The sequence below is a fragment of the Cyprinodon tularosa genome, unplaced genomic scaffold, assembly GCF_016077235.1.
Source record: "Cyprinodon tularosa strain WSP-4 unplaced genomic scaffold, ASM1607723v1 ctg463, whole genome shotgun sequence".
NCBI classification, from domain to species: Eukaryota; Metazoa; Chordata; class Actinopteri; order Cyprinodontiformes; family Cyprinodontidae; genus Cyprinodon; species Cyprinodon tularosa.
Genome location: NW_024039189.1, coordinates 670,433 through 694,613, shown reverse-complemented (window position 1 = coordinate 694,613; position 24,181 = coordinate 670,433). Strand labels below are relative to the sequence as shown.

Here is a 24,181-nt window from a genome sequence, read left to right as displayed (position 1 = left end):
TGAGAGAGGGGGAGGGACATGTGGGAAAGGACCACAGGCTGGATCCGAACCCGGGTTGCCCGCGTCGAGGACAAAGGCTTCCATACATGGGTCGTGTGCAATAACCACAGCATCACCAAAGCACACCCCAATGCTTTGTTTATAGAAAATATACTAAATTTCCTTTTTTATGAAAAAGGGTAACTTTTATTAACTGTTTTTAATGCAGTAAGAACAGGGTATCTACACAGCCTGAGAAAAGTGGAACTTCTTCCTCGTATCATTCTTGTCTTTCCTTCTCTGTTTCCCTCTTTGTGTCCTATACCTTTCCATCTTTCATTTATTCTTTCTTTGGGTCTTTTTTTATGTATTTTCTGTCCTTTCCTTATTGGTGTTCTTTCTTTCTACTTCATTTTCTGTTTACCTGCCTCCTTTTGTCTTTACACCATTTTTCTTTCTTCCTTGTGTCCTACCTTCCTTTCTGCTTTGTTTACTTCTTTATGTCCTTCCTTCCTTTGTGTCCTTCCTCCCTCCCTTCCTTGCAGTCTCTGACAGCAATATCTCTCATAGTCACGTAAACAATAGAGGTATTTGCTTATAGGATGTAAAAGTCTATTGAGAATAAAATCTATATAAATAAAGTCTGTTCTTTTCTCATTGATTGATAAAACATCAACATACTTCATAGTTCTTTATGTTGAGGTGTCATAGTCTAATTAAAAAGATGTAGTAATATTTAAACAATGGAGGATAAGCTACCTGGCTGCTGGTTAGGGGGCGTTTGAATGTCTCACAGCATAAAAACTGAATCTCACAGACTGGGCTGTCACTGCTATCAATAAACCGTGAGTCAACATATAGATTTTTCATCGTGGTATAAACAGTAGATGTCATCACATGAGTTAAGGTGATATAAAAGATTAGAATCAAATATTCCTTTCAGAAAGAGAGCCAAAGTTGGAATAAAGCATAAGGATTGTGTTATTTTTGTGTGGCTGTACAACAATATAGGAGTGACAAGGCTCCACAGTTGTTTGGCCTTTGTGACAGCTGGGTGAGAGCTCCACTTTGGCCAACCTGAATTCTTCCTGGTTAGGGTGGTGGGCTATATTTAGCAGGGCATGGTTATATTGAAGCAGCTACAGATCTGTGTGCCTGTAGTGTGCTGCCTTCTGTCCACAGAAGAGAATGGACGCCCAAGGTCTGAGAGAGGATCTTCGTCTGTTTCAGAGCACTCTGTTACAAGATGGACTCAAAGAGCTCTTGAATGAGAATAAGCTGATTGACTGTGTCCTAAAGGTTGGAGACAGAAGCATCCCCAGCCACCGGCTCATTCTAGCAGCATGCAGCCCATATTTCCGGGAGCTTTTCTTCTCTGTGGATGGACAGGAGGTGGACAGGAAGGAGGTTGTCTTGGAGAACCTTGATCCTAACCTTATGGAGCTGATTGTGAATTATCTGTACTCTGCTGAGATTGACATCACTGACAGCAACGTTCAGGACATCTTGGCCATTGCAAATCGGTTCCAGATCCCCTCGGCGTTCACGGTTTGTGTGAATTATCTACAAAAGAGTATCACAGAGAAGAGCTGCCTCGCCATCTACAGGCTGGGGCTGATGCTGAACTGTGCCAGGCTGGCCATGGCAGCCAGAGATTACATCGCCGATCGCTTTGAGACCGTTGTCAAAGATGATGATTTCCTAGAGCTCGCCCCACCTGAGCTCTTCGCCATCATCGGAGCTGATAGGTTAAATGTTGAGAAAGAAGAGTCTGTGTTTGAGGCTCTCATGAGGTGGATCAGGAAAGATAAAGAAAAACGAGCAAAATCCTTGGAGGAGGCTTTTGACTACATTCGCTTCTGTCTTATTCCAGAAAAATACTTCAAAGAAAAAGTGGAGAAAGATGAGCTCATCAAGGCTGATCCAGAGCTCCTCAAAAAGATCAAAGTCATAAAGGAAGCATTCACAGGCAAGCTGCCAGAGAAGAACAAGGGCTCAGGTGATGCTGAGGGAGAGGAGGAGACGCTGCCAGGTTACCTGAACAACAACCGCAGATACGGCATGTACGCCAAAGATGTGATCGTCATGATTAATGACACTGCCGCCGTGGCTTACGACGGCCAAGAGAATGAATGTTTTCTGGCAGCAATGTCTGAGCGAATTCCCCGAAACCACGTCAGCCTCACATCGAAGAAGAACAAGCTGTATGTGCTGGGAGGATTGTTTGTAGATGAGGAGGATAAAGAAAACCCACTGCAGTGCTACTTCTACCAGGTAGGGAAGCGTTGCTCAATTCAAACAGTGCTCAGTTTTTAAAACGTGTCTTTACTTTTCAGCTGGACAGCCTTGCTGCCGAATGGCAAGCTCTGCCACCGATGCCTTCCCCTAGGTGTCTCTTCGCAATGGGCGAATTTGAAAACCTAATATTCGCAGTGGCAGGAAAAGATTTACAGTCCAATGAGTCTCATGACACCGTTTTGTGCTATGATACCGAGTAGGTTTCACATTTTAAACATTTGAATGGAGGTTTACTTAGAATAGTTTGTCCTTACAGAAGTCGTGTTTCTTCTGCTTCCAGGAAAATGAAATGGACAGAAACAAAGAAGTTACCTGTGAAAATCCACGGTCACTGCGTGGTATCTATGAACGGCTTGGTGTACTGCCTAGGAGGAAAAACTGATGACAAGTAAGCTCCTAGTGTAGACGCATGCATTTCATGCAAATGAAACTTTTATTAGCTCTAACAATGGTGCTGTTTTGTCTTCTTCACTAAAGCAAAGCAACAAATAAGATGTTTGCCTACAACCACAAGAGGTCAGAGTGGAAGGAGGTCGCTTCAATGAAGACTTCTAGATCCATGTTTGGAGCAGTTATCCACAAGGGCAGGCTTATTGTCGCTGGAGGAGTCAATGAAGACGGACTGACGGCAGCATGCGAAGCCTATGACTTTGGTTCCAACAAGTAAGGGCTTGATTTTAAATACCGATATGTTCGTTATTCAGAACATTCAAGCCAGATCTTCCAGTGACAGTTTATAGATGAAAAAAAGTTTTCTTTGTACTACAGCTGCTTTTTTTTTTTTTTTTTTTTTGTCCAATTCCCAGAACTTTTATATGGTTTAGGCGATTTAAGTATTAGTACGGTAGTAGTATTATATGAAATATTCAGGCACAAAGGCTTCTGAAACGGAGAAACAGAATTGACAATTGTTCCAACTGGTAAAATAACTTTTATTTGAGATACCTGTTAGCTAAAGTATATATAAACATCTTTAGGATGAATAATCTATCGGGTCCTTGTTGAATTCTGTCCTGTCCCCTAAATACAAACCTGGCACTAATTTTTAAAGTGTCTTTAGGCACATGTCGTATAATGAAACTTCTAAATATTAGAACTTATGTAGAGTTAAGATATGAACGTTTTTTCTAAATACTGAAAGTAAAAAAAAACATTTTTTTTCTGTTTTTATTAAGTTATGGTGAAAGGATTTTATTCTTATGAGAACATCTAGCTACATTTTATAATAGCAACAGTAAATTTCTTGATAATTGTAGATATTTTTGCATTTTTAGGAATTAAATCCATATAAACTGCATTGTAATGAATTCCACCTCCTAAAGACTGGTGTTTCTCATAAAAAAATTATAACTGGTAAGAATTCATAGAACAATTGTTTATTTAAAGGGTTTGTAATTATTTAAATCATAATAAATACATTAGTGTACAGGAAGATTTTTTTAAAGCTACAGTGTGTAATAATTACAGGGATATACAGTCAGAAATGTAATATATTATACATACCGGTAACTATGTTATTTATCATCATCTACGAGCTCAGCCTCTTAACCTTAATATTTGCGTTGCCTTAGAATTCGTTATTTATAATTACATATGAGCGGGTCTCGCAGCCATGGAGGCAGACATCTTTGCGCTACGGCAGCGCAGAGCCAACAAACTAGCGATTGCGAGATCGCCCATTACGCTCGAAAGTAACTACGGCAAGTTGAGAGAGATGAACTGAGACGGTACTGAACACACAGACTAATGAAATACTATCTGTAAAATTATCTATGTAAACAAACCTCATCACTTGAGAAGGTAGGTGATGCGGACGTCGTGGAAGACATTTTGTCCCGTAACGCTCGCCGTACTGTTGGGGGGGAGAAGCGGTGGGGGGGAGATGTTCATGTTGCTGCGGTCTGCAGTCTGGACGTTGTCGCTAAAAATTACACACTGTAGCTTTAACTGAACAAGGTTCTCTTTCATAGCATTCGTTTCGTGTCTCACATTGGGAACGCCTCCAGCGTGACCTCATCAGAAGCTCCTTTTACATTACGCCAGCCAGAATTGGCTGGAAAATAAGCCTGTCAGTGTCAGAGAGGGCAAGGTCCCTCCCCCTATAAATAGGGCTGACACTGTGCTGCTTGTTATTCAAAAACCTCTTCTCGCAACGAGCAGAAGTTCCCAATTAGCTTCCTCTTGGATACCGTCTCTCTTGGAGCCTAGCTTAACAGTCCAAAGACTCGCGCGCAAGCTCGGTCGCTGGGCGCTTTGCTCCGAACTGGTTCGGTATCAAGCGGAGACGTTTTCCTGGTAGAAATACCATAAAACGAGTAGTAATACTCGAGTCAACGCACCGCCTCACGGCTGTACGTTGGTCGACACTGAGTAGCAATACTCCGTAGCTACACCCCGGGTGGCCGAAACGCCGTCCCCAACCTAGCCACACCTGGTTAGCTTAGCCTTCACAAGCTAATTCCCGTGTAGCCCCAAAGCCAATCTCCAAAATAAAAATAAAATAATGGAGACTGCTAAATCCTCTGCGAAAGCGGAGGGGAGCCCCAAAGGACGAACCTGTCCGTGTGGCAATAAAATTTCAAGCTGGGACACCCACCCATCCTGTGTGGTATGTCTCGGTCTGAAACACACCCAGGCAGCCCTCCAATCTACGGAGGAGTGCTCACACTGTAGCCGGTTCTCCCTGAAGGTGCTTCGCCGCCGCCTGGCTCGTCAATCGACTATGTCCGGTAATGACCCGGTGATGGCCTCCACGGCACCGACACAAGAACCAGCCGACCAGGCTGTCTCTTTACCCACCGATGCAGAGGCCGGACCGAGCTGGGGAGAAATCCTCGATTCCGTGGACCCATTGCCACGGGAAATGCCCGAGCTAGGTATCGCTTCGAGCCAGCTCGATTTGCTGTTTGAGGGGGACGAGGAGCTCTCTGACTTAGAGTCGGAGCTACCCTTCTCAGACAACGATGAGGACTATGACCCGGCCCCGGCGCCCTCGGTACGGATTGCAAAACCCGCACCCCCGGGCTCGGAGCAATCCGGTCAGGAAGGTTCCCCGTCGGAGCTGGATTTTGACTTGCACGACGTGTGTAAACGCGCTGCTGCAAAGCTCGAGATTCAGTGGCCAGAGGTCCAGGCAGAAGCTGCCCGCTCCCGCTTTGACGGAAAAAGGCTGCCTAAGACCCTCAAGACGTCCAGACAGCTCCTACCAATTTTCCCGGAGCTGCTGGAAGAATTGGCCGTCTCCTGGCGCAACAAGCCGTTTAAGGAGAAGCACCCAGTAGCCGGCAGTTCGGTACTGGATTGTGATGGGATGGAAAATTACGGCCTTCGCCAAATGCCACCTGTCGAACCGGCCGTTGCAACACACCTGCACCCGAAGACTTCCATGTCAGCGGGAGGTCCCGCCCTTCCATCGAGAGCAGACCGCTTTCAGTCAAGCCTGACTGATAAGTGCTACAGAGCAGCCGCGCTCTCAGTCCGCGCTCTAAATGCCTCCTCTATGCTGATGGCCTATCAAGCAGAGCTGGAAGAGCAAATGACTGCCGCACCAGATGCTGCGCTCTGGGAGGAGGTGTGCGTCATTACCGACCATTGCCTGCACCTCCATAAGGTGGCGATCCAAGCGATGGGCAGATCTATGGGACTAATGGTTTTGCAGGAGAGAGCCAGGTGGCTGAATCTCACTACCCTGGCAACTAAGGAGAAGGAGGACCTCCTGGACACACCCATATCAGCTCAAGGGCTGTTTGGGGAAGCAGTAACCTCCATGCAAAAGAGATGGGAGGAGAAGAAGAGGGAGGATGAAGCCCTAAAGCTGTGCCTTCCCAGACGTACGTTTGCCGCTGCGTCTGCGACCCCCGCACCCCAGCGCCAAACCTTCGCCCAGGCAGCAGCCCGCTTCCCTCCTGCCTTCAGGATCCCAAAACTGCCGAAGACCCAAGCAGCACCGCAAGGTGCGCAGAAAACATCTGCCCCCAAAGCTAACTGGCAGAAAAAGCCTGAAGGCCCTCGCACGGACCAACCACCCCCCACCTCCACACCGGCGGTGAGGAGAAGGAAGCGGTTGGCCTAACACCGTTCCAGAGAGGAGGAAGCGAGCTGGGATCGCCCTCCTCCGTGGCCCCGTTCCTGAGCCTATTCAGAGAGTTCAGCCAAACACAGCGTGTGACCGACAGGATGTTCCGGCCTGCTCACCACGCCAAAAAGTCGAAAGACTCTGTTCAATGCGGGGATATCCAGAGCGAACCCCGAACATGTTTCACAAGCACTTCTTTGTGTTCAACTGTAATAAATGCTTCCAGACTGACGCATCCAGGTCGAGAACCAAGGGCGCAGTCAAAAATGTTGAAAAACATAAACATTTCACTCGGGGAGCCAGTACCTTCTTTTTTAAAAGAAGTGAGACCTCTCCCCAACATGAGCAGCTCTGTAGCGCACCAGACGCTACGCGCATGCGCAATGCAGCACGGAGCTGTTTGCGTCCCTCCACCCATAGAGGGCGCTCGCAGCTCGCTGTCAGACTGGCCAGTCAGCCAGCTGACAGTGAACATCCACCTTTGGGAAAAATGCACAGACTCAGAGTGGGTGTTAAGAACGCTCAGGAGGGGATACAGACTGCAGTTCACTGCAGTTCCTCCAAGCTTCAGAGGAATAATCCAGTCACACGCGGAGGGACAAGCCGCTCTCTTCCTAAAGGAAGAGATTTCCTCTTTGCTGGAAAAGAAAGCGATACGGCTGATTCAACCAGAGCACAGCAGCGAGGGTTTTTATTCACGTTATTTCCTTGTGCCAAAGAAAGGCGGCCGAGGAATGCGTGCAATTCTAGACCTCAGAGCGCTGAACAGGCATCTAAGAAAATACAGATTCAAGATGCTGACAAACGCGTCCCTGCTGCGCTTCCTGCGTCCAGGCGATTGGTTTACATCAATCGACCTCAAGGATGCTTATTTTCACATCCCAATTTACCCCCCACACAGAAAATACCTCAGATTCTCTTTTCACGGGAACTGTTACGAATACCTTGTCCTCCCTTTCGGACTCTCTCTGAGCCCGAGGGTGTTTGTGAAATGCACAGAGGCAGCGGTGGGTCCGCTCAGGAGGCGGGGAATACGTGTGGCAACGTATATAGACGATTGGCTGATCGCCTCGTCCTCCCACCAGGAAGCCTCACTTCACACAGCTATGATAAAAGAGCACCTGATGGATCTGGGTTTCAAAATAAACCTGGAAAAGAGTTCCCTGTTTCCCTCTCAGAGAATAGCTTTCATAGGTCTCTCTCTGGACTCAATCCATGCCAGAGTGAGCCTAACGGAGGACAGAGTGAAAACAATGCTCAATTGTTTGTCCAGGTTTCAAAGAGGGAACCTGGTATCATTCAGCCTCTGCAGGAGGCTGCTGGGGCTGATGGCCGCAGCATTAGTGGTGATCCCTCTGGGACGTCTCCACATGAGAGGAATCCAACGATGGGTAGCCTCTCACAGGTTAAAGTCACATACCCCCCATCATATGCTAAGAGTCACGGCAGCCTGCATGGCTGCACTGCGCCCATGGCGGAGCAAAGAGACACTGGCACAGGGTGTCCCAATGGGAGTGGTGCAGAGCAGAAAGGTTGTCACAACAGATGCCTTCCTGTCAGGCTGGGGGGCTATATGCGAACGGAAAATGGTGAACGGAACCTGGGGTCCAGAAATGCAGTCCAAGCACATAAATTACTTGGAGCTGAAGGCTGTTCACCTAGCATTAAAGCATTTCCTTCCCATCCTGAGAGCTCACCATGTGCTGATCAGAACAGACAACACAACAGTGGTGGCTTATATCAACAGGCAGGGGGGGCTGAGATCGCTGAGGCTCCACACGCTTGCTCACAAACTAATCATTTGGAGCAGCAGACACTTCCTGTCTTTGAGGGCCACCCATGTACAGGGAGTGTTGAACTGTGGAGCAGATCTTCTCTCCAGGGGGAATCCCATGTATGCAGAGTGGAAACTCCACCCAGATGTGGTGAGGATGGTCTGGCAGCGGTTCGGTCAACCATCCGTGGACCTTTTTGCTTCTCAAGAGAACAATCAGTGTCCCCTGTTCTTCTGCACGATCGGAACCCACCTCTGGGGGTAGATGCGCTAGCCCACCACTGGCCTCACACTCTGCTTTATGCGTTTCCCCCAATAGCTCTCATTTCACCTACACTAGCCAGGGTACGAGCAGAGGGTCATACAATGATCCTCATCGCACCCAATTGGCCAGCGAAGCATTGGTTAGCAGAGATAACACAGCTCCTCTGGCAGGAACCATGGTCACTCCCTGTACGCAGGATCTGCTGTCTCAGGCACGAGGACAGATTTTTCACCCCCACCCAGAAAGACTGGCTCTATGGGCCTGGCCCGTGAGTGGTTTAACCTACAGTCGGTAGGGCTTCCACAAAATATTATTGAGACGATACAGGATGCTAGGGCTCCTGCAACACGATCTCTGTATGGGTATAAATGGTCCATTTTTGAAAAATGGTGCTCAGAGATGAAAGATGTTCCTTTTCAGTGTTCTCTGGGGGTAATTTTAGCTTTCCTACAGAGCCTGATTGATAAAGGGAAAGCTTTTTCCACTATTAAGGTCTACTTGGCCGCAATTTCGGCCTGCCACATAGGCTTTGAGGGGAAAACTGTGGGCCAGCATCCCTTGGTGTGCCGCTTCATGCGGGGAGCTCGAAGGAAGCTCCCGGTTTCAAGACCAATTGCTCCATCCTGGGATCTACCCCTGGTGTTGGATGCTCTTACTACCACACCCTTTGAACCTCTGGATCAGGTGGAATTAAAGGTAGTAGCTCTAAAAACAGCGCTCCTATTGGCACTGGTTTCTGCAAAGCGTGTGGGTGAAATTCACGCTTTATCAGTGCATCCATCTTGCATGAAATTTTCTTTAGATGGGACCAGAGTGGTTTTGCTTCCCAACCCAGCTTTTGAGCCTAAAGTGTTGGGGTCATATTCTCCCATTGAGTTGATGGCCTTCCATCCTCCCCCTTTTTCATCACAGGAACAGGAAAGACTACACAGTCTCTGTCCTGTGCGCGCTTTACGGATTTATGTGAGGAGGACAATTCAGGTCAGGAAGAGTGACCAGTTGTTTGTCTCCTGGGCTAAAAATCATAATGGAAAAGCTGTTTCCAAACAGCGGCTTGCACATTGGATAACTGATGCAATTTCTTTGGCTTATAGTTCAAAGGGACATCAGCCTCCGGAGGGCCTGCGGGCCCACTCTACTAGGGGCTTAAGCTCTTCATGGGCTCTACTCAGAGGAGTATCCCTGCAAGAGATATGTGCGGCAGCAAGCTGGGCATCATCTCACACGTTTACTCGGTTTTACAAACTGGATGTCACAGCTCCATCACTGGCGCATTCAGTTCTAAGCGTAACACCAAGCACGGAGCAAAAATAATATATATATAAATATATATATATTTAAATTCATATAAATAAATGATGATGATGACAGCAGGCGCATAATGTGGGATCTGCTGAGCAATACGGGAGTCAGAATATCTTTCGTTCCCAATGTGAGACACGAAACGAATGCTATGAAAGAGAACTTTAGGTTACTTTCGTAACCCCGGTTCTCTGAGTAGCATGAGTGAGTGTCTCACCAAACCACCCTCCTTTCTCTAACATTGCGAGGAAGAGGTGGTCATTCTTTTGAATAACAAGCAGCACAGTGTCAGCCCTATTTATAGGGGGAGGGACCTTGCCCTCTCTGACACTGACAGGCTTATTTTCTAGCCAATTCTGGCTGGCGTAATGTAAAAGGAGCTTCTGATGAGGTCACGCTGGAGGCGTTCCCAATGTGAGACACTCACTCATGCTACTCAGAGAACCGGGGTTACGAAAGTAACCTAAAGTTTTTTTGACATAAGTTTTTTAAATACAGTGATATATATTGATCATATACATTTTAAAGGGTCAGAAGTCCTAAAGAATGAAGCCTAAAGACATAATGCATGTATGAGTGAAAAAAGGCCATATTTAACGGTAATTTATGGTGTAACATAAAGCCCAATGAAATGACTAACTGGTAAATATCTTACAAGTAACTGATCTTTGTTTAAAATTATTATTATTATTATTATTTAAGCCAAAAAACAACTAATTCCATTGACTGTTACTTTAAAAGGCTTGTTCAAAAAAAGTATAACAAAAACAAATGGAAAGTTTAGTCTTGTTACTCAAAATTTTTCTAACTCAGCTTGGTCACATTCTGCTCGACTTTAGAACATTCAATTTGAATTTTACAAAAAAATAAAATGCCAGATTTTAGATAATTGTGTTCTTTGTTGCAGGTGGTCGCCCTTCACAGAGTTTCCCCAGGAGAGGAGCTCAATCAACCTGGTGAGCTGTGGGGGGCTGCTGTATGCTGTGGGAGGCTTCGCCATGGTGGAGAACGAGAACCACGAGTGTACGCCTACTGAAGTCATCGACATTTGGCAGTATGTTTGGGTTTTCCTCCTGTTACCATCAATTTATACATTGTGTTTAAATACAGTAGTAATACTTTTTTTATTGGCTGTATCAGGTATGAAGATGACACCAAACAGTGGAGCGGAATGATCAAAGAGATGCGTTACGCAGCCGGAGCTTCATGTGTCTCCATGCGACTGAATGCAGCCAAAATGCCCAAACTGTAACGCAGGACCTTCGCCCTTTTGCTTTCGGACAGTTTTATTTGCAAGCTCCTAGAAGAAGGTGGTTTTTATTGTTTTAAAATGAAGTAACTTATTCCTGTGTTGAACTACAGTCTGATTAAAATGTTTAAAAATAAAAATGATATATCAAATAAGAAAAAATATTTCAGTTTTTAAGCTAACAAAAATGATATTTATGTATTTGAGATACAAATAGATTAAAGTTAGGGAGTTTCCTCCCTAACTCTAAAGGAAAATATTTCAAGCTGCGTTTATACATAAAAAAATGTTTAACATGGAAAAAGGCAGTACAGGCAAAAGGTTAAAAAAATTTCGATTTTTTTTTTTTTTCTAAATTAAAAAAAATACAAATAAAATCATATATTAAATCTTCATTAATCCAATAAGACACAACCACTTCCCATTTACATTTTTAAGTTATTTAATACAAAAGCACATAATTCACTGCCACTTAACATGAAGAGGTAGATTCATGTCACCTGGACAGCATCGTAGCACTTTTTGTTCAGAGGATCTGCTCAGACCTTAAACCTGAGCTGTGCTACGGTGCAGAAAACCCCCATATTTTCTCATCATCTTATAAATAAGGCAAGAGGAAAACAAAAACGATCATCCCAGAATTTTCTTTCTAAGATATTCCTTCCAAGCGTGGTGTGTAGAAAGCTCCATGGAGTTCCATTCAAAGTGGGGGATCTGCAAAAGATAAGGCATAAATCATAGCAGCGCATTAACAACTGTCACACCATAAATTCAACACCATGCTGACCACTGTTTCTACCTGAACAACACGGTATCCCAAAATCTCCAGATGTCTCTTTCTCATTAAGGCTTCACCTTTCATGTGATGAGAGTTTTTGCAGAAGAACTTGGAATCCAGAAAGTCGATAACGATTCTATAAGAAACAGACGACACATTCATCAGTGGCTTTATCCCGTTTTTAATGTAAAGTCTGTAAGCTGCTTTCTGCATCTAAATCTCCTGTTTCCAGTCTTTATTACAGTTTCTTTTAAGGGTTACAACTAAATACTTATATGTATTTTATTCTAATTTTATGCAACCGAGCAAAACAGATTTTTTTGCTCCCCCAATTATTCTTACATCCCTAAATAAAATCTAAAGTAACCTGCTGCCTTTAAAAGTCACCTAATTAGTAAATAAAACTGAGTAGTGAATTCATCAGAGGGTTTTTTTAGGAGACATTACTCAAACAGCACCATGGAGATCAAGAAACAAAGCCAGGAGTTCATACAGGAAGTTTTAAAGGAGTTTAAAGCAAAATTATCCATCCTTTGTTTAATCAGTTATGTTACAATAGTGAATGTCTTGTTGGTATACCTACTGAGACAAATCTGGCAATCTAAACTGACAGGTCAAACAAGCAGAGCAATAATCAAAGAAAGAATCAAAATAACCTGGTTACTCTGGAGGAGCTGCAGAGAAACCAAACTCAGGAGGATAAATATATCAACAGAGTGACTACTGATCATAATATGCTCCATAAATCTGGTCTTCAGGGATGAGTGGCTTAAAGAAAGCTATGACACCTCCAATTAGCAGTTTACCTTAAGTTAGGACAGGAAAAACCAGACATGTAGAAGAAGTTTGTGTGATCAGAAGAGACAAAGGTGTAAATTTGGGTGTAAATGTGCATCACAAAAAAGCAACACACAAGAGAAGACTGACACTATGAAACAAGGTGGTGGCAGTCGAGGGACAAATTGTAAAAAAAAAACAAAAAAACATCCCAGATATTATCCATGGGTTGGAAAGTCTTTAACTGTGTCATTTCTCCTTACTGCATTTTAAGGTGAATGATTAGTAAGATCAGGAATAAAATACACACTAAAACAGTATGGAAATCTTTGTAAAGTATGGTGGAAAAGACAAAATGACACAGAACAATGTAGCGAATCAAGTAATATTTCTTATTCACGTGCAATAAAGAGATGAGGACATGGCTTTTTGAGAACCCATGACCCGATTCCCTGAATGATTGAATCGAGGGGCTCCTGCTGTGCATCCTCACCGCTGTGCTCCAGCTGGAAGCTCATCTTGGCCACTTTCCAGTGAACTTGAATCCCAGAGAACCTTTCCTCTGTCTGATATCTGCAAAGTGCCTGGCTCAGAGTAAGACAAGGGCTTCAAGTGTTTGTCCACTTTACATTCGAAATCTGAAATGAATAAAAAAAACGTATTAACAGATCTCTAAATAAAAAGCAAGTCACACAAAAAAGCTTTACATCAGTGCTGCTTCATAACCCTGAAAAAGCAAAGTCACTGCATTCTGGTATCAGTCTAGTCAATTGTCTGCATTTTTCTTTAATATTTGAGGGGTTCATTCAGGGTTAACCCAACAGATTTTAACATCTTTATAGATAAAACTGATTGAAAACATCTTATAAAACTCTGTTGGTCAGCCAAGTCTCTTGATTTATCAAATTCTTCCTTCTAGAAAGTAAATAAAACCTATTGTAGCAAATGTGTTTCACTCATTTCTCCTTAGGGTTTCATTTATTCCATCCCATCATGATTTAAAGTCTACTCAGATAAGTGCTAACTGTCCAGTGCCTTTAGTACACATACTGTAAATAAACACATGGCTCAAAAGATTTCATTGAGATTCTATGTGATAGAACTACTCAAAGTGATGAAATATGGTGAAACAGAAGAAAAACTCTACCTGGGTTTCAAGAATTTCAAGAAAAACCTGACCAGTGGGAAGTGCATTTGTATTGAAGCCAATCGAATCAAAACTTTTCAATATGGCCCTTTATTTGAGCAGCAAGTTCATTTCAGTCTTTATTGAACAGCTTTGGATGTTACCCCTTCGCATGCCAAGTCAGATTGGATTCTTAACTGTATTTCGGTCTGGGCTTGGATTACTAGGCCATTGTTATACTTTGATCTAAATATTTATTCATATTGATTACTCTGCACACCGCCATTGTTTGCAGTTATACTGTACATTTTATATACTTAAACAGATTTATAATGTCACTTCAATGTCACTTACCTACCATGAAATAAAATAAAAAGAAAATACCTTACCTACTAAGGTTATATATTAATATTTAGTCTCCATATCTCTTTATGTTTTATCTTTTCCATTTTATTTTATTTTTTTCTTTTATGTATTCCCTGTTTAGTTTTTTTTTGCCTTCAGGGCTCTGCAAAAGAATTCCAATGTGTCTGGACTGATGTCTGTCACAATTGGCTAATAAAAATTTTAAATCTTGAACTATTTAATTGTAGCTTTATCTTTATTTTACAAATTGACAGACTTAAGATTTGTATTTCCCTTTACATGTGGACTAAACTTTTTCACAACTCTGTTAATCAACCACATAAATCACACCAAAACACACTTTAGGTTGGAATACAAAAAGAAAGTTTAAGACGTGTGAATAGTTTTTAAGGTGCTCTGCTTGCATTCCTATTTACCAGTACTCACCTACGGTGTAAAAATATGGAGTGGTAACGGCTGCTTGAACAAAGTTGATTCCACCGAGAACTTCGCCCAACATTTTATGGATCTGTTGCTGCACGGGACTCACGGAGCCGTTCCCTGAATCCATACAGGAAAAGTTTCATACATTTCAAAAACAGTTGGCCTCAAAATGGAAAACAGGCATGAACCCCGTCCTCTTACCTTTCCTCTGCAGCTGCTGGCAGTAACGCTCGTGAAACCAAGGGACCTGAAACTCTGGACATTCCAGACACACGGCCCGGTTGAGCTCCATGAGGCGCTGTCGTGTCCTCATGTTCAGGGCATCAGGGAGACCTGTTGGAATACACTCCCTTTCATCCAGCTGAAGAAAGACTTTCCCTTATATTTGCAGAGGTATTATTAAGGTCATACTTTCCAGCTGGCAGTCCAGTTTTCCAAGAAAATCAATGCTGAAGATTTCTCTGATTAGTTCTTCAGGAAATCGATCTGCTACAGCCAAGGAATACGCCAGGAGGACCAACAGATGAGGGTCAAAGGAGCCTAAAAACATACAGAGATGATTATAAGTGTATATTCACAGTAGGAGAAAATAGGTAACGAAGGGATGAAGTAATGCATAACTTACTTATGTGAGGAGTGAAGCGCTTAATACAAGCATCATAAAGCTCATCTGCATTGACAGGTTCATAATTCAGGACAGAAAATGGCAGCAGGGTGGCATATGTGGCCGAGAAGTGAATCTTAAGGAGAAAAAAAAAAGAAACAAATGTTAGTAGAGATGTTATTAATCAAGAATAAAATGTTAGGATGTCTTATTGGGTACTTTGTTGATGTGTTCAGTGGCAACGCTGCCAATTCTGTCCATCAGAGGAGGGTAAAGATGATTGGTTCTGGTCAAGAAGAAGGCGAGGTCGGGAACCGTGGTTGGGTTTATTTGATCCATCATCCTCTTCAGGGTGACGATAGTCTCTTCGAGTAGCATCTCCTCGAACCACTCTCCGGACACGTATTTGAGTTCCTCCAGCACCAGGTCCAGCCGGTCGGCCGTCTGCAGTCTCTCGTGGCCAAAGTGGCTCAGGCGCTGCAGCAGCCGCACATACCTGCTGTGGGTGTTGTGGCGGTACGAGGGATCGTTCCGTATCCACTTAGCAACAGCGAAGGAGATGGTGTTGAGTTCGCTTAGGTTACACTGTGCTATCACGTCATCCACCCGAGAGACCACGCCCTCATCGAGGCGCGGGCTGGGCAGCATGGAGAGCACCCGGGTCAGCATGGTCACTTCGTAGGGGTAGAAGCTGCGCTGCAAAAAACTACAGCATGAAACGTCCATCAGTGTGCTTCTGATCGGCTTCAACTGGGATGAAAAAAAAAAACCTACCTCTGAATAAAAACTCACCTCGCCAAAACTTTTCTGAGGGTAGCAAAGAGTTCTGGGTTCTGATAATGCAACAGGAACAGGGCCTGGGTGATCCTGGCCACCTCCACCGACTTGTAGGCATGAAGGTTCTTCTGGATCACAGATGCAATTCTGGAAAATAATACAGAAATTATTCCACAAAAAGAAAATAGATAAAGGAAGTGAATTTATTCCGATGTTTCATGTGGAAACAGGTTCCTTAGCAGGAACGGACCTACAGAGCAGCTTTCGTTTCCTCTAAGTGGCCACATTAGATTACATTATAATTACATTAATATAAGGGTGATCAATGCTTGAATTTTATTAACCAATCTGCTTTGTGGGGGTGTGTTACAGCTTAAATCATTTTAAAGTTATTAAGAAAAATCAGTGAAGCTTTTGGGTTTAATAAATTACTTAATAAATGGTTTATCAAGCTGAAAAACCAACTGCTCAAAAGGAGAACTCTGTCAATCAGAGCTTTTACCTCTAAAATCTTCTTTAAAAACATTTTGTTTTTTTCCACCGAGCAGATATGTATCCCTATCTAATGAGTATACCTCTACTATAATCACTTTCACTCCAGATGAAGGGTTCAAAGAAAACCATTTCCTTTTTAAAAGAACTTGCTTTTTAAGAGAAAAAACATGTTTTCCAAAGAAATCAGCCTGCTTTTTAACATTTAATGATTGGTGATTTTATATAATTTTGTTAGAGAGACGTAGACATATTAATTATGTCATTTTGTGCACACAAGTGTAACCAAAAAGAAATTTCGTTAAGAACAGCTCTTTACACAATTTCATGTTTTAAAGTGCAGCCTTGATAAGGTAAGCAGCTGTGATAAAAAAAACAAAAAACATTGTGATGAAAAACGGAGGTTGTTGTTTTGCAGTTTTGGCACAACATTTAATGTTACCCTTGAGCGTTTACATTTTTGTTTTGTGTAAAAACATTTACCCACGGGCAACAGATTAAAAATAGCCCATTGACTAATTATGGTACATTTACAGCAATGTTTATTAATGTATATTGTCAAATAAACCATTGAGCTAAACTAAATAAAAGATGGCTCTAGCCTGTACGGTAGTGAAAAACCCCAACCTGTGCTGTCATATCATGTTATGAACAAACCCTGCATGGATTGCTAACCTGTCTCTTCTCCAGCCCTAAGGTTTCAGTCTTAAGCCCGGCGTACACTGTGCGATTTTCGGGGCGATTTTCCGGTAATGCTAGAATCTTTCGATCGGGCCGACTTTCAGCCTGATCGTGCGTCATGAGTCATGTAGTGTACAGGGGGTTACGAGTGGCGATCAGCCTCTCATGACCACCTCCCGATCAGGAATCGTGAGGTCGGGAGAAAATCAAACATGTTTGATTTTCTCCCGACCATCGTGGGCAAATCGCTCAGGGTGCATGCGCAAACAAGGATTCTTCTTTTTATTCTTACTCTCAGATGTAAACACAGCAGCGTGGCAGGGATGCAATGAGTGAAATGCAGTTCTGTCTGTAAAATTGACAGTAGCCACCTTTGCTCAGTCATGTCTTTTTTCCAAATATGTCGTCGACTTTTCTTTTCAGGGCTTTCATTGACAATTGCACAAATTGTCAAGGCTGCGCATTTCACTCTACTGAGCTTAATAATCCCCTGCTATTTGTTTGGCTTCCAGATAGACGAGTCAAAGCAGCTCGATCTCACTGCTGAGCTGAGTCCGACATGGTTTTTAGTCGTACAGTGTGAGCAGGTAGATCGCATCAGAGCGTCGGGTCAAACATAAATCGTGAGCTGTGGACTCACACTGTACGAATAAACCCGGCGATTAGTCGTACAGTGTGAGCAGTAGCAGCGTGCAATGAATGAAAAAAAAAAAAGTCGCACAGTGTATGCCCCGCTTTATTAGATAATCATAAGAGAGTCCTAATAACACATGAGGATTCTGGGAGATTTTTTGAGCAAAGCATTGTTTCCCAAAATCGTCACAGAATCAATTGCTTATAAAAACCAAAGCTCTTTAAGTCAGGGAACAAAACTGACATTTGAGCAATGAAATTTTAAAATGTGCCTTTTAAAAGCCCGACATATTCTCTCACAAAATGTGTTCCTGCTGAAGATCAATTGTAACCACGCCCACCTCAGATTTTCTGGCCAATCAAAAGAGGCAGTTGGACACCACAGAAATAATGTACTTCATGTCCTTCAAGTGGCAGAATGAAACTCCCAAAGAAACTCACTTGTTTAATAAGCTGAGGTTTCTGCTCTGAATCTCCTCCAGAGCTTCAGTCACAGCCAAAGCTTGCTGAGCACTGAACTCATCTGCCACCAGGAGGGTGGTGTTTTCCAACCTGAGAAACAAAACACATATTGTAAACTTTTGTAAAAAGTTGTGTAAACGTGTCTTTATACTGATCCCAACACCAACCTTTCTCTGATCTCTGGACTCCCGATTGGTGCCAGAGCAACAAAGAGTTTGGAGAAGGAAAAAGGGTCGGTACTTGTGTCGATCAGCTCAGTCAGCCTTTCTTTAGCCGCCAGTCTGAAGTCGCAATTGTTGAACTGAAGGGACTGATATAGACCTAAAATGAGGCTGATGTTCTCAGCGTCCAGTCTGGGAATGTTGCGCAGGAAAATCTCATTGCACTTCTCCAGCAGGGGCCGGTGAATGTACTTGACGTTGCGCAGAAACTGCACCATCCTCCTGGGGGTGTTGTAATTCAACGGGTCAAGGGTGTGCAGCAGATATTCAGCTCTGCTGATCAGAGCGTCCCGCAGCCGCGTCGACACAAGAGACGACACGCTGATCATCAGAGCCGTCAGGATCCTGGAGGGAAAAAAACTCAAGACATTACAAGATTTGTAAGGCAATCACGTATATAAAAGTAAGTATGTAAAATATCGATACATCCTGAACTTTTTTCCGTTTTTTTTTTTTTTTTTTTGCCATATTGAAAGTAACCATAAACTTTGAAATATTACATTTTATATATAAGGCACAAACAAAAGGGGTAAATAATTGTCAGGAAAGTAAAGATAATTATCAGTTTCATTTTTTTTCTTCTACAAATTTTAATCTTAAAAGTGTGGCCAGCTTTTTGCTTTTAGTTTAAAAAGTGAATGGACATAAACTGTGCATAATTCAGAGGTTTGTTACAGAGCCTTGGTTAAGAACCAAGCAGAACTGTAAAAACATCTTCCGAAATCATCACTGTTTTGCTTTTTTTTTGGCTTGGTTCATTGCATTAATGAAGCTAAAAGCACTATTATTTTTATACCTGGAAAGGTCTTATATAAATAAATGTTCTATTAAATTTCTTGAAATTGTAGCAACATAATTCCAGCATAAAAACTGCCAACATTTTAAAAACATGGGTCAAAACAAAAACCTGGTTTATGTGGCTGGGATCTAAAACAACATGTCAACCTGAGCATTCCCTGAAACATAGTGTTGGCAGCATCATGCTGCGGGGATGCTTTTCTTTACCAGTAACAAGGAAGCTGGTCAGAGTGTAAAGGAAAATGGATGAAGCTAAAAATAAAGCAATTCTTGCTGTACAATGACGAATGCTAAAATTTGCTCTCTGTCCAATAAGACAGAGCAAACAAACCAAAGAGGTTTTCTTCCATGCAGATCACAGCTATCTGCTACATTGCGTTGGTTTGTTACGTAAAATATCTTATTTGATAATGGGACATTTATAACTTTGAGGCATATTAATACTTTTGAAAAGCACAGTGTTACAAAAGTAAGTTTTATATTTATCTTCATACTGACCTGGCATCATCTATTGACGATAATCTCTGGTCCAAAATGCTGGTGATATTACCCATCAGAGGACTGCTTTGGAGGTGCTGATCATTTAAAACCACAGCAAACTTGGACAAGGATGGCATTGGAAGTCTGCAGAAAGAAATGTCTGACATGACTGGACTGAAAATAATTAAACAAAAATTATTAATTATTATTTGATTTAAATGCTTGTTTTGCCTGAACTGATGAAGTTAATGCATCTAATTTCATCTTAAAATTACTTATGACAATAATAAAAACATAAATATAAATAAAAAATACCTGTCTAGTCTCAGCCAAGCTTCTGAAACCATCTGTTGCACAAGAGAGTCATGTGGTTCCACATTCAGCCTACATAAGAGAGGGTAATACATGATATAACGCTGGAATTTCAATAAACCACCATTTGATAGATTGTTAGTATACCTGAGAAAAGCATAAAGCATGTCGATCAGCGTGAAGTCATCCATCTGAGCAATTTTATTCTCTGCCAAAACCCGGAGGGTCAAGAACTGCTGGTGGTTCTTGATGAGGTGTACAGTCCTGAGCAGTTCAGGTCTCTCCTTCTGAAACTCCCACAGCATCCTCACAGCCAAGCTGACATGTTCCACCGTCAGCTTGGCTTTGTTCTTCCCTACCATATCGAGCACCTGGTCCTCTGCAGAGCACACCTGAAGCCCCTCCAGCACCTGGTCTCTACTCCCCACACCTCCATGAAGGAGTCTTCTGAGGCTTGGCCTCAAACAGTTCAGTCTGAACATTGTTCCCCACATGGGTGTGAGTTAGGCGTGCGCTGAACTCTTCATTGCACATGCATACAGCTCTCTGTCAACTGATCGTCAGGGTCAGCCCATCACAGAACTGCAAACTAGTTACATGGCGATGCACAAAGAAGAAAGAAAAACATAACATTATGATCTTAAATTAAAACCAATCTTTCTAAGCCTATGTTGCACCCTTAAAAAGAACTAAAAAAACAAACAAATAGATTTTCGCTTTTGTGCAACTTTATTAAACTAAATCCACAGTTTGAGCATACAGCATATGTATAGTTTTCTCTTTTTGTAAATATACACAGGCCATGAACTTTCTTCCCCCATCATGCATCGTGTCCTCTTAAAGGGGCATTATCATGACAGAAATGTATGAAATACAAAAAAAAAAAAAAGTAGTTTGAGCACATATTTTGTCGTAAACCATATGAATTGTACTAACTCAATAATAAATTAAATAAACGCTTGCCCAATAAAATAATTATACCTACTAATTTTAACTTTATCCCTTTTGTACTTTTAGGGCTCTACACCTACTTAATGAAATAATAATATATTTGAACACATAAAATACATACAGCTATTTTTTGACATTTTCAAAATAAATGTAAATACAAACTCTTCTCAACTACATAGTTTTACACGTGTTATGTCATTACTGAGTCATACCATTAAGTATTTTTATAAATGCATACTAGAGCTGTGCAATATACACAAACACAACATATTTATTATGTTATTGTGAGAAGTATCAATTAGATGTGTCCAGATCCGATAATGACATTACATAATGGTCTGATATTAACCAAAACTTTAATATCAGACTTTATCAGCATCTTAGCATCTAAGTCTGTTACAGCATGAAAATAATCTTTTATTTTCACGCTGATAGAAACACTCTGCTACTGTTAAAAGTTCCCATAACTCATTGGTTCATTTTAACAGGGATCAGTTTTTTTCATACCTTTTTGCTTCTGTTGACTTTTGTTCCCTGTTTTAGTAATATTACTTGATAGAGCCTTTCCCGACATTCTACAGTATAAAATAAGTCATAAAAGCTGGTATGATTTGTGCTAATAAGGTATCAAATCGGTATTGGCAAACTCTAAAAGCTGTGATATCAGTATTGTATCAGAAAACCCCTTATATCAATCGAAAATGTCTACTTTTCTGAAATGTTTGGTTTTAATTGTAAAGCTATCACACTCTTATAATATATCGAGAAGTCGAATAGATTTTTTCATTGTTGCATTTGGTATAAAGCCTGCTGAACCTTCACCTGCTAAGATTCATAAATTCATAGAGGTGGTGGAAACAGTGTTTAATGGTTACTAATAAAAGTGTCAGGAAAACAAGGTTTATTTTTAGTCTATATATTCATCACATTCTACATTTTATCATGGTTTAGTATTTTTATAACAATAGGCTGCATGCCACAAGAAGCACAATAACCTTATATGTGTCTGCAGGCCTAAAGATGTATCCCATAATTTTTGAATATCTTAGTTGTTATTATTTTCATTGACGGAAATAACAGACAAATCTTCAAAGTTTGAGACAGAACACAGTTGGCATGAGGATGAAAAACAGTTTTCATACAGAAAAGCCACTTTGGAAGTGGGTGACTCTACACAAAGTTTAGTATTAACAGAAAGTTGAGTGGAAGGAAAAACTGTGGTGGAAAATCTGTAAAATCAACATGATTCCATAGTAGTTTGGGGATTTGCAAAGCACCGAGTGTGGCTTGATTTAATGTTTAATGAGCCCTAACACATCTAGGACATTTGCTCCTACCATTGCGTTTCTGGTGTTACATAACTCCTAAACCAGAAACAACATCAGAGCTGTCTTTTCCAGACTGTTTGGCGGTCTGGATTCATGGTTTAAAGTTAAAAGTAGGTATAAGTCCTTAAAGATGACTTTACAGAATTAAAACAGGTTAAACTAAAACTTTCTCTCTTGAGGAGTGCTGGATAGAGCACATTGACTTTTTTTTTTTATCTTAAATGCGAAATGATTATACATTCTTTTATAATCTTGGTATAATTACCTCTCAAGGTGGGTCGCTCTGTCAGCTGAAGGCATGTTTTACAGTCTCTATACTCCAACGATTAATTGATTACTAAATTAGTTAAAGGAGAATTCCGGTTTTTAACACTTTTAGCCCATTTTCTGTAGTGTCCAGGATGAAATCGAATGATCGACACCAAAATTTTGACAATTGGTCCTGTCTCTGCTATTTGGCTCATGCAGAATCACCCCCTGGCTGCTTCAGAATGGCTTTCATAGTGCATGTCCGATAATGTCCTTAAAACAACCTTAAACGTTCTTTTTTTAAAATATGCTACTCACCGGGTCGTCAGCGCTGTTCAATGACGTTCCAAAAAAAGTTTCGTAAAGAAAAAACGTTCCTTTAGTGTTTTATTTAGCATTTTGTAAATCCCATTGAGTTCTGTTGGAATAGTCAATATTCCCCTGCCACCGGAAACGGAAATGGGGCCTGTTTACACAGTTGTAGTCTTTTCGCTTCACTCTGTGTACTCCGACGTCGAGGTGCTAACGTCTCTGTTAAACACTTTAAAAAACTCTGAAAATGGAATACGAAAGGTGGATTATTGATTCTCGACGTCGGAGTACACAGAGTGAAGCGAAAAGACTACAATTGTGTAAACAGGCCCCATTTCCGTTTCCGGTGGCAGGGGAATATTGACTATTCCAACAGAACTCAATGGGATTTACAAAATGCTAAATAAAACACTACAGGAACGTTTTTTCTTTACGAAACTTTTTTTGGAACGTCATTGAACAGCGCTGACAACTCGGTGAGTAGCATATTTTAAAAAAAGAACGTTTAAGGTTGTTTTAAGGACATTATCGGACATGCACTATGAAAGCCATTCTGAAGCAGCCAGGGGGTGATTCTGCATGAGCCAAATAGCAGAGACAGGACCAATTGTCAAAATTTTGGTGTCGATCATTCGATTTCATCCTGGACACTACAGAAAATGGGCTAAAAGTGTTAAAAACCGGAATTCTCCTTTAAAGATTATTTCAAAAATTGATTAATCACGATTAATCTGATTGTTTCAGCCCTAGTTATAATTCATGATCAACTGATTCAAGTGGGGGGGGGAAATTAGATATGTTATTAATTTAAGGAATCAATTAATAAGATTTTTGAACTTTAATAACTGTAATATGCGGACATGTGGGCAAGATTTCAAGTATAACCTAGTGATTTGGGGTACATAGCAAGTTTAAATTAATCTAAAACTAACATACTGGACATAAACTAACAAACCACATACATAATGGATTTTTGTTGCGTTCATGGACAGTATAAGATGTCAGTGATAATGCATAGCTTTTTAATACAGATACAGAACAATTTCTTACACATTCTGCCAGAGTCTGTATAAAGAGGCGGTGATAACATCTGTATAATTGCTAAAAACGAATTTAGTTTGCTTACAATTAATAACAGTTTGCTACATGCAAATACTTACATCGTTCATAGGGACATGTTGACCATGCTGAGCTGAATTAACAGTCCCATCTTGACTTTAAATAAGTTTGATTATAGATTGGGTTCGCACGTGGATTCATGGGCATCTCCCTAAATAAATACCATACCCGAATAAATGTAATTATCTTTCAGTTTTCAACACTGCTAGATTAAAGAGTATTTATTTTGTGACACAGTTATGAAAATAGCTCAAAGTCAAAATTACCTAGCGTGTGTGCAAAGAGCTTTGACTTCCGGATCACGTAGGTCATATTCTAGATTTAAATTAATCCCGTGTTTATGCTTTCAG

At 41.6% G+C, this 24,181-nt stretch overlaps 2 protein-coding genes across 2 annotated transcripts; one reads left to right on the top strand and one right to left on the bottom strand.

The window, feature by feature from the left end:
- The first annotated feature begins 1,100 nt into the window (after nt 1-1,100).
- Nucleotides 1,101-11,104, top strand: klhl41a (kelch-like family member 41a). Its single transcript, XM_038301238.1, has 6 exons — nt 1,101-2,253; nt 2,316-2,473; nt 2,558-2,665; nt 2,755-2,940; nt 10,601-10,747; nt 10,834-11,104. Exons 1-6 carry the CDS (start codon nt 1,168-1,170, stop codon nt 10,943-10,945), a joined length of 1,797 nt encoding a protein of 598 aa, XP_038157166.1. The 5' UTR covers nt 1,101-1,167; the 3' UTR covers nt 10,946-11,104.
- A 262-nt stretch (nt 11,105-11,366) lies between these two features.
- Nucleotides 11,367-24,122, bottom strand: fastkd1 (FAST kinase domains 1). Its single transcript, XM_038301234.1, has 15 exons — nt 23,873-24,122; nt 20,020-20,461; nt 19,876-19,944; nt 19,579-19,704; nt 18,229-18,627; nt 18,041-18,151; nt 15,809-15,940; nt 15,236-15,722; nt 15,038-15,152; nt 14,824-14,952; nt 14,614-14,745; nt 14,416-14,529; nt 12,991-13,135; nt 11,742-11,856; nt 11,367-11,656 (listed from the first exon to the last, which is right to left on the bottom strand). Exons 2-15 carry the CDS (start codon nt 20,364-20,366, stop codon nt 11,573-11,575), a joined length of 2,505 nt encoding a protein of 834 aa, XP_038157162.1. The 5' UTR covers nt 20,367-20,461; nt 23,873-24,122; the 3' UTR covers nt 11,367-11,572.
- Nucleotides 24,123-24,181: the final 59 nt, after the last annotated feature.

Coding starts and splice junctions, on each gene's coding strand:
- fastkd1 (XM_038301234.1), bottom strand. CDS start 20,366: ATGTGGGGAACAATGTTCAGACTGAACTGTTTGAGGCCAAGCCTCAGA. Junction 14,530..14,613: donor CCAGCAGCTGCAGAGGAAAG/GTAAGAGGACGG, acceptor GTATGGATTCAG/GGAACGGCTCCGTGAGTCCC. Junction 11,857..12,990: donor CTTCCAGCTGGAGCACAGCG/GTGAGGATGCAC, acceptor TGTTTCTTATAG/AATCGTTATCGACTTTCTGG.
- klhl41a (XM_038301238.1), top strand. CDS start 1,168: ATGGACGCCCAAGGTCTGAGAGAGGATCTTCGTCTGTTTCAGAGCACT. Junction 2,474..2,557: donor GTTTTGTGCTATGATACCGA/GTAGGTTTCACA, acceptor TTCTGCTTCCAG/GAAAATGAAATGGACAGAAA. Junction 2,666..2,754: donor GGAGGAAAAACTGATGACAA/GTAAGCTCCTAG, acceptor TCTTCACTAAAG/CAAAGCAACAAATAAGATGT.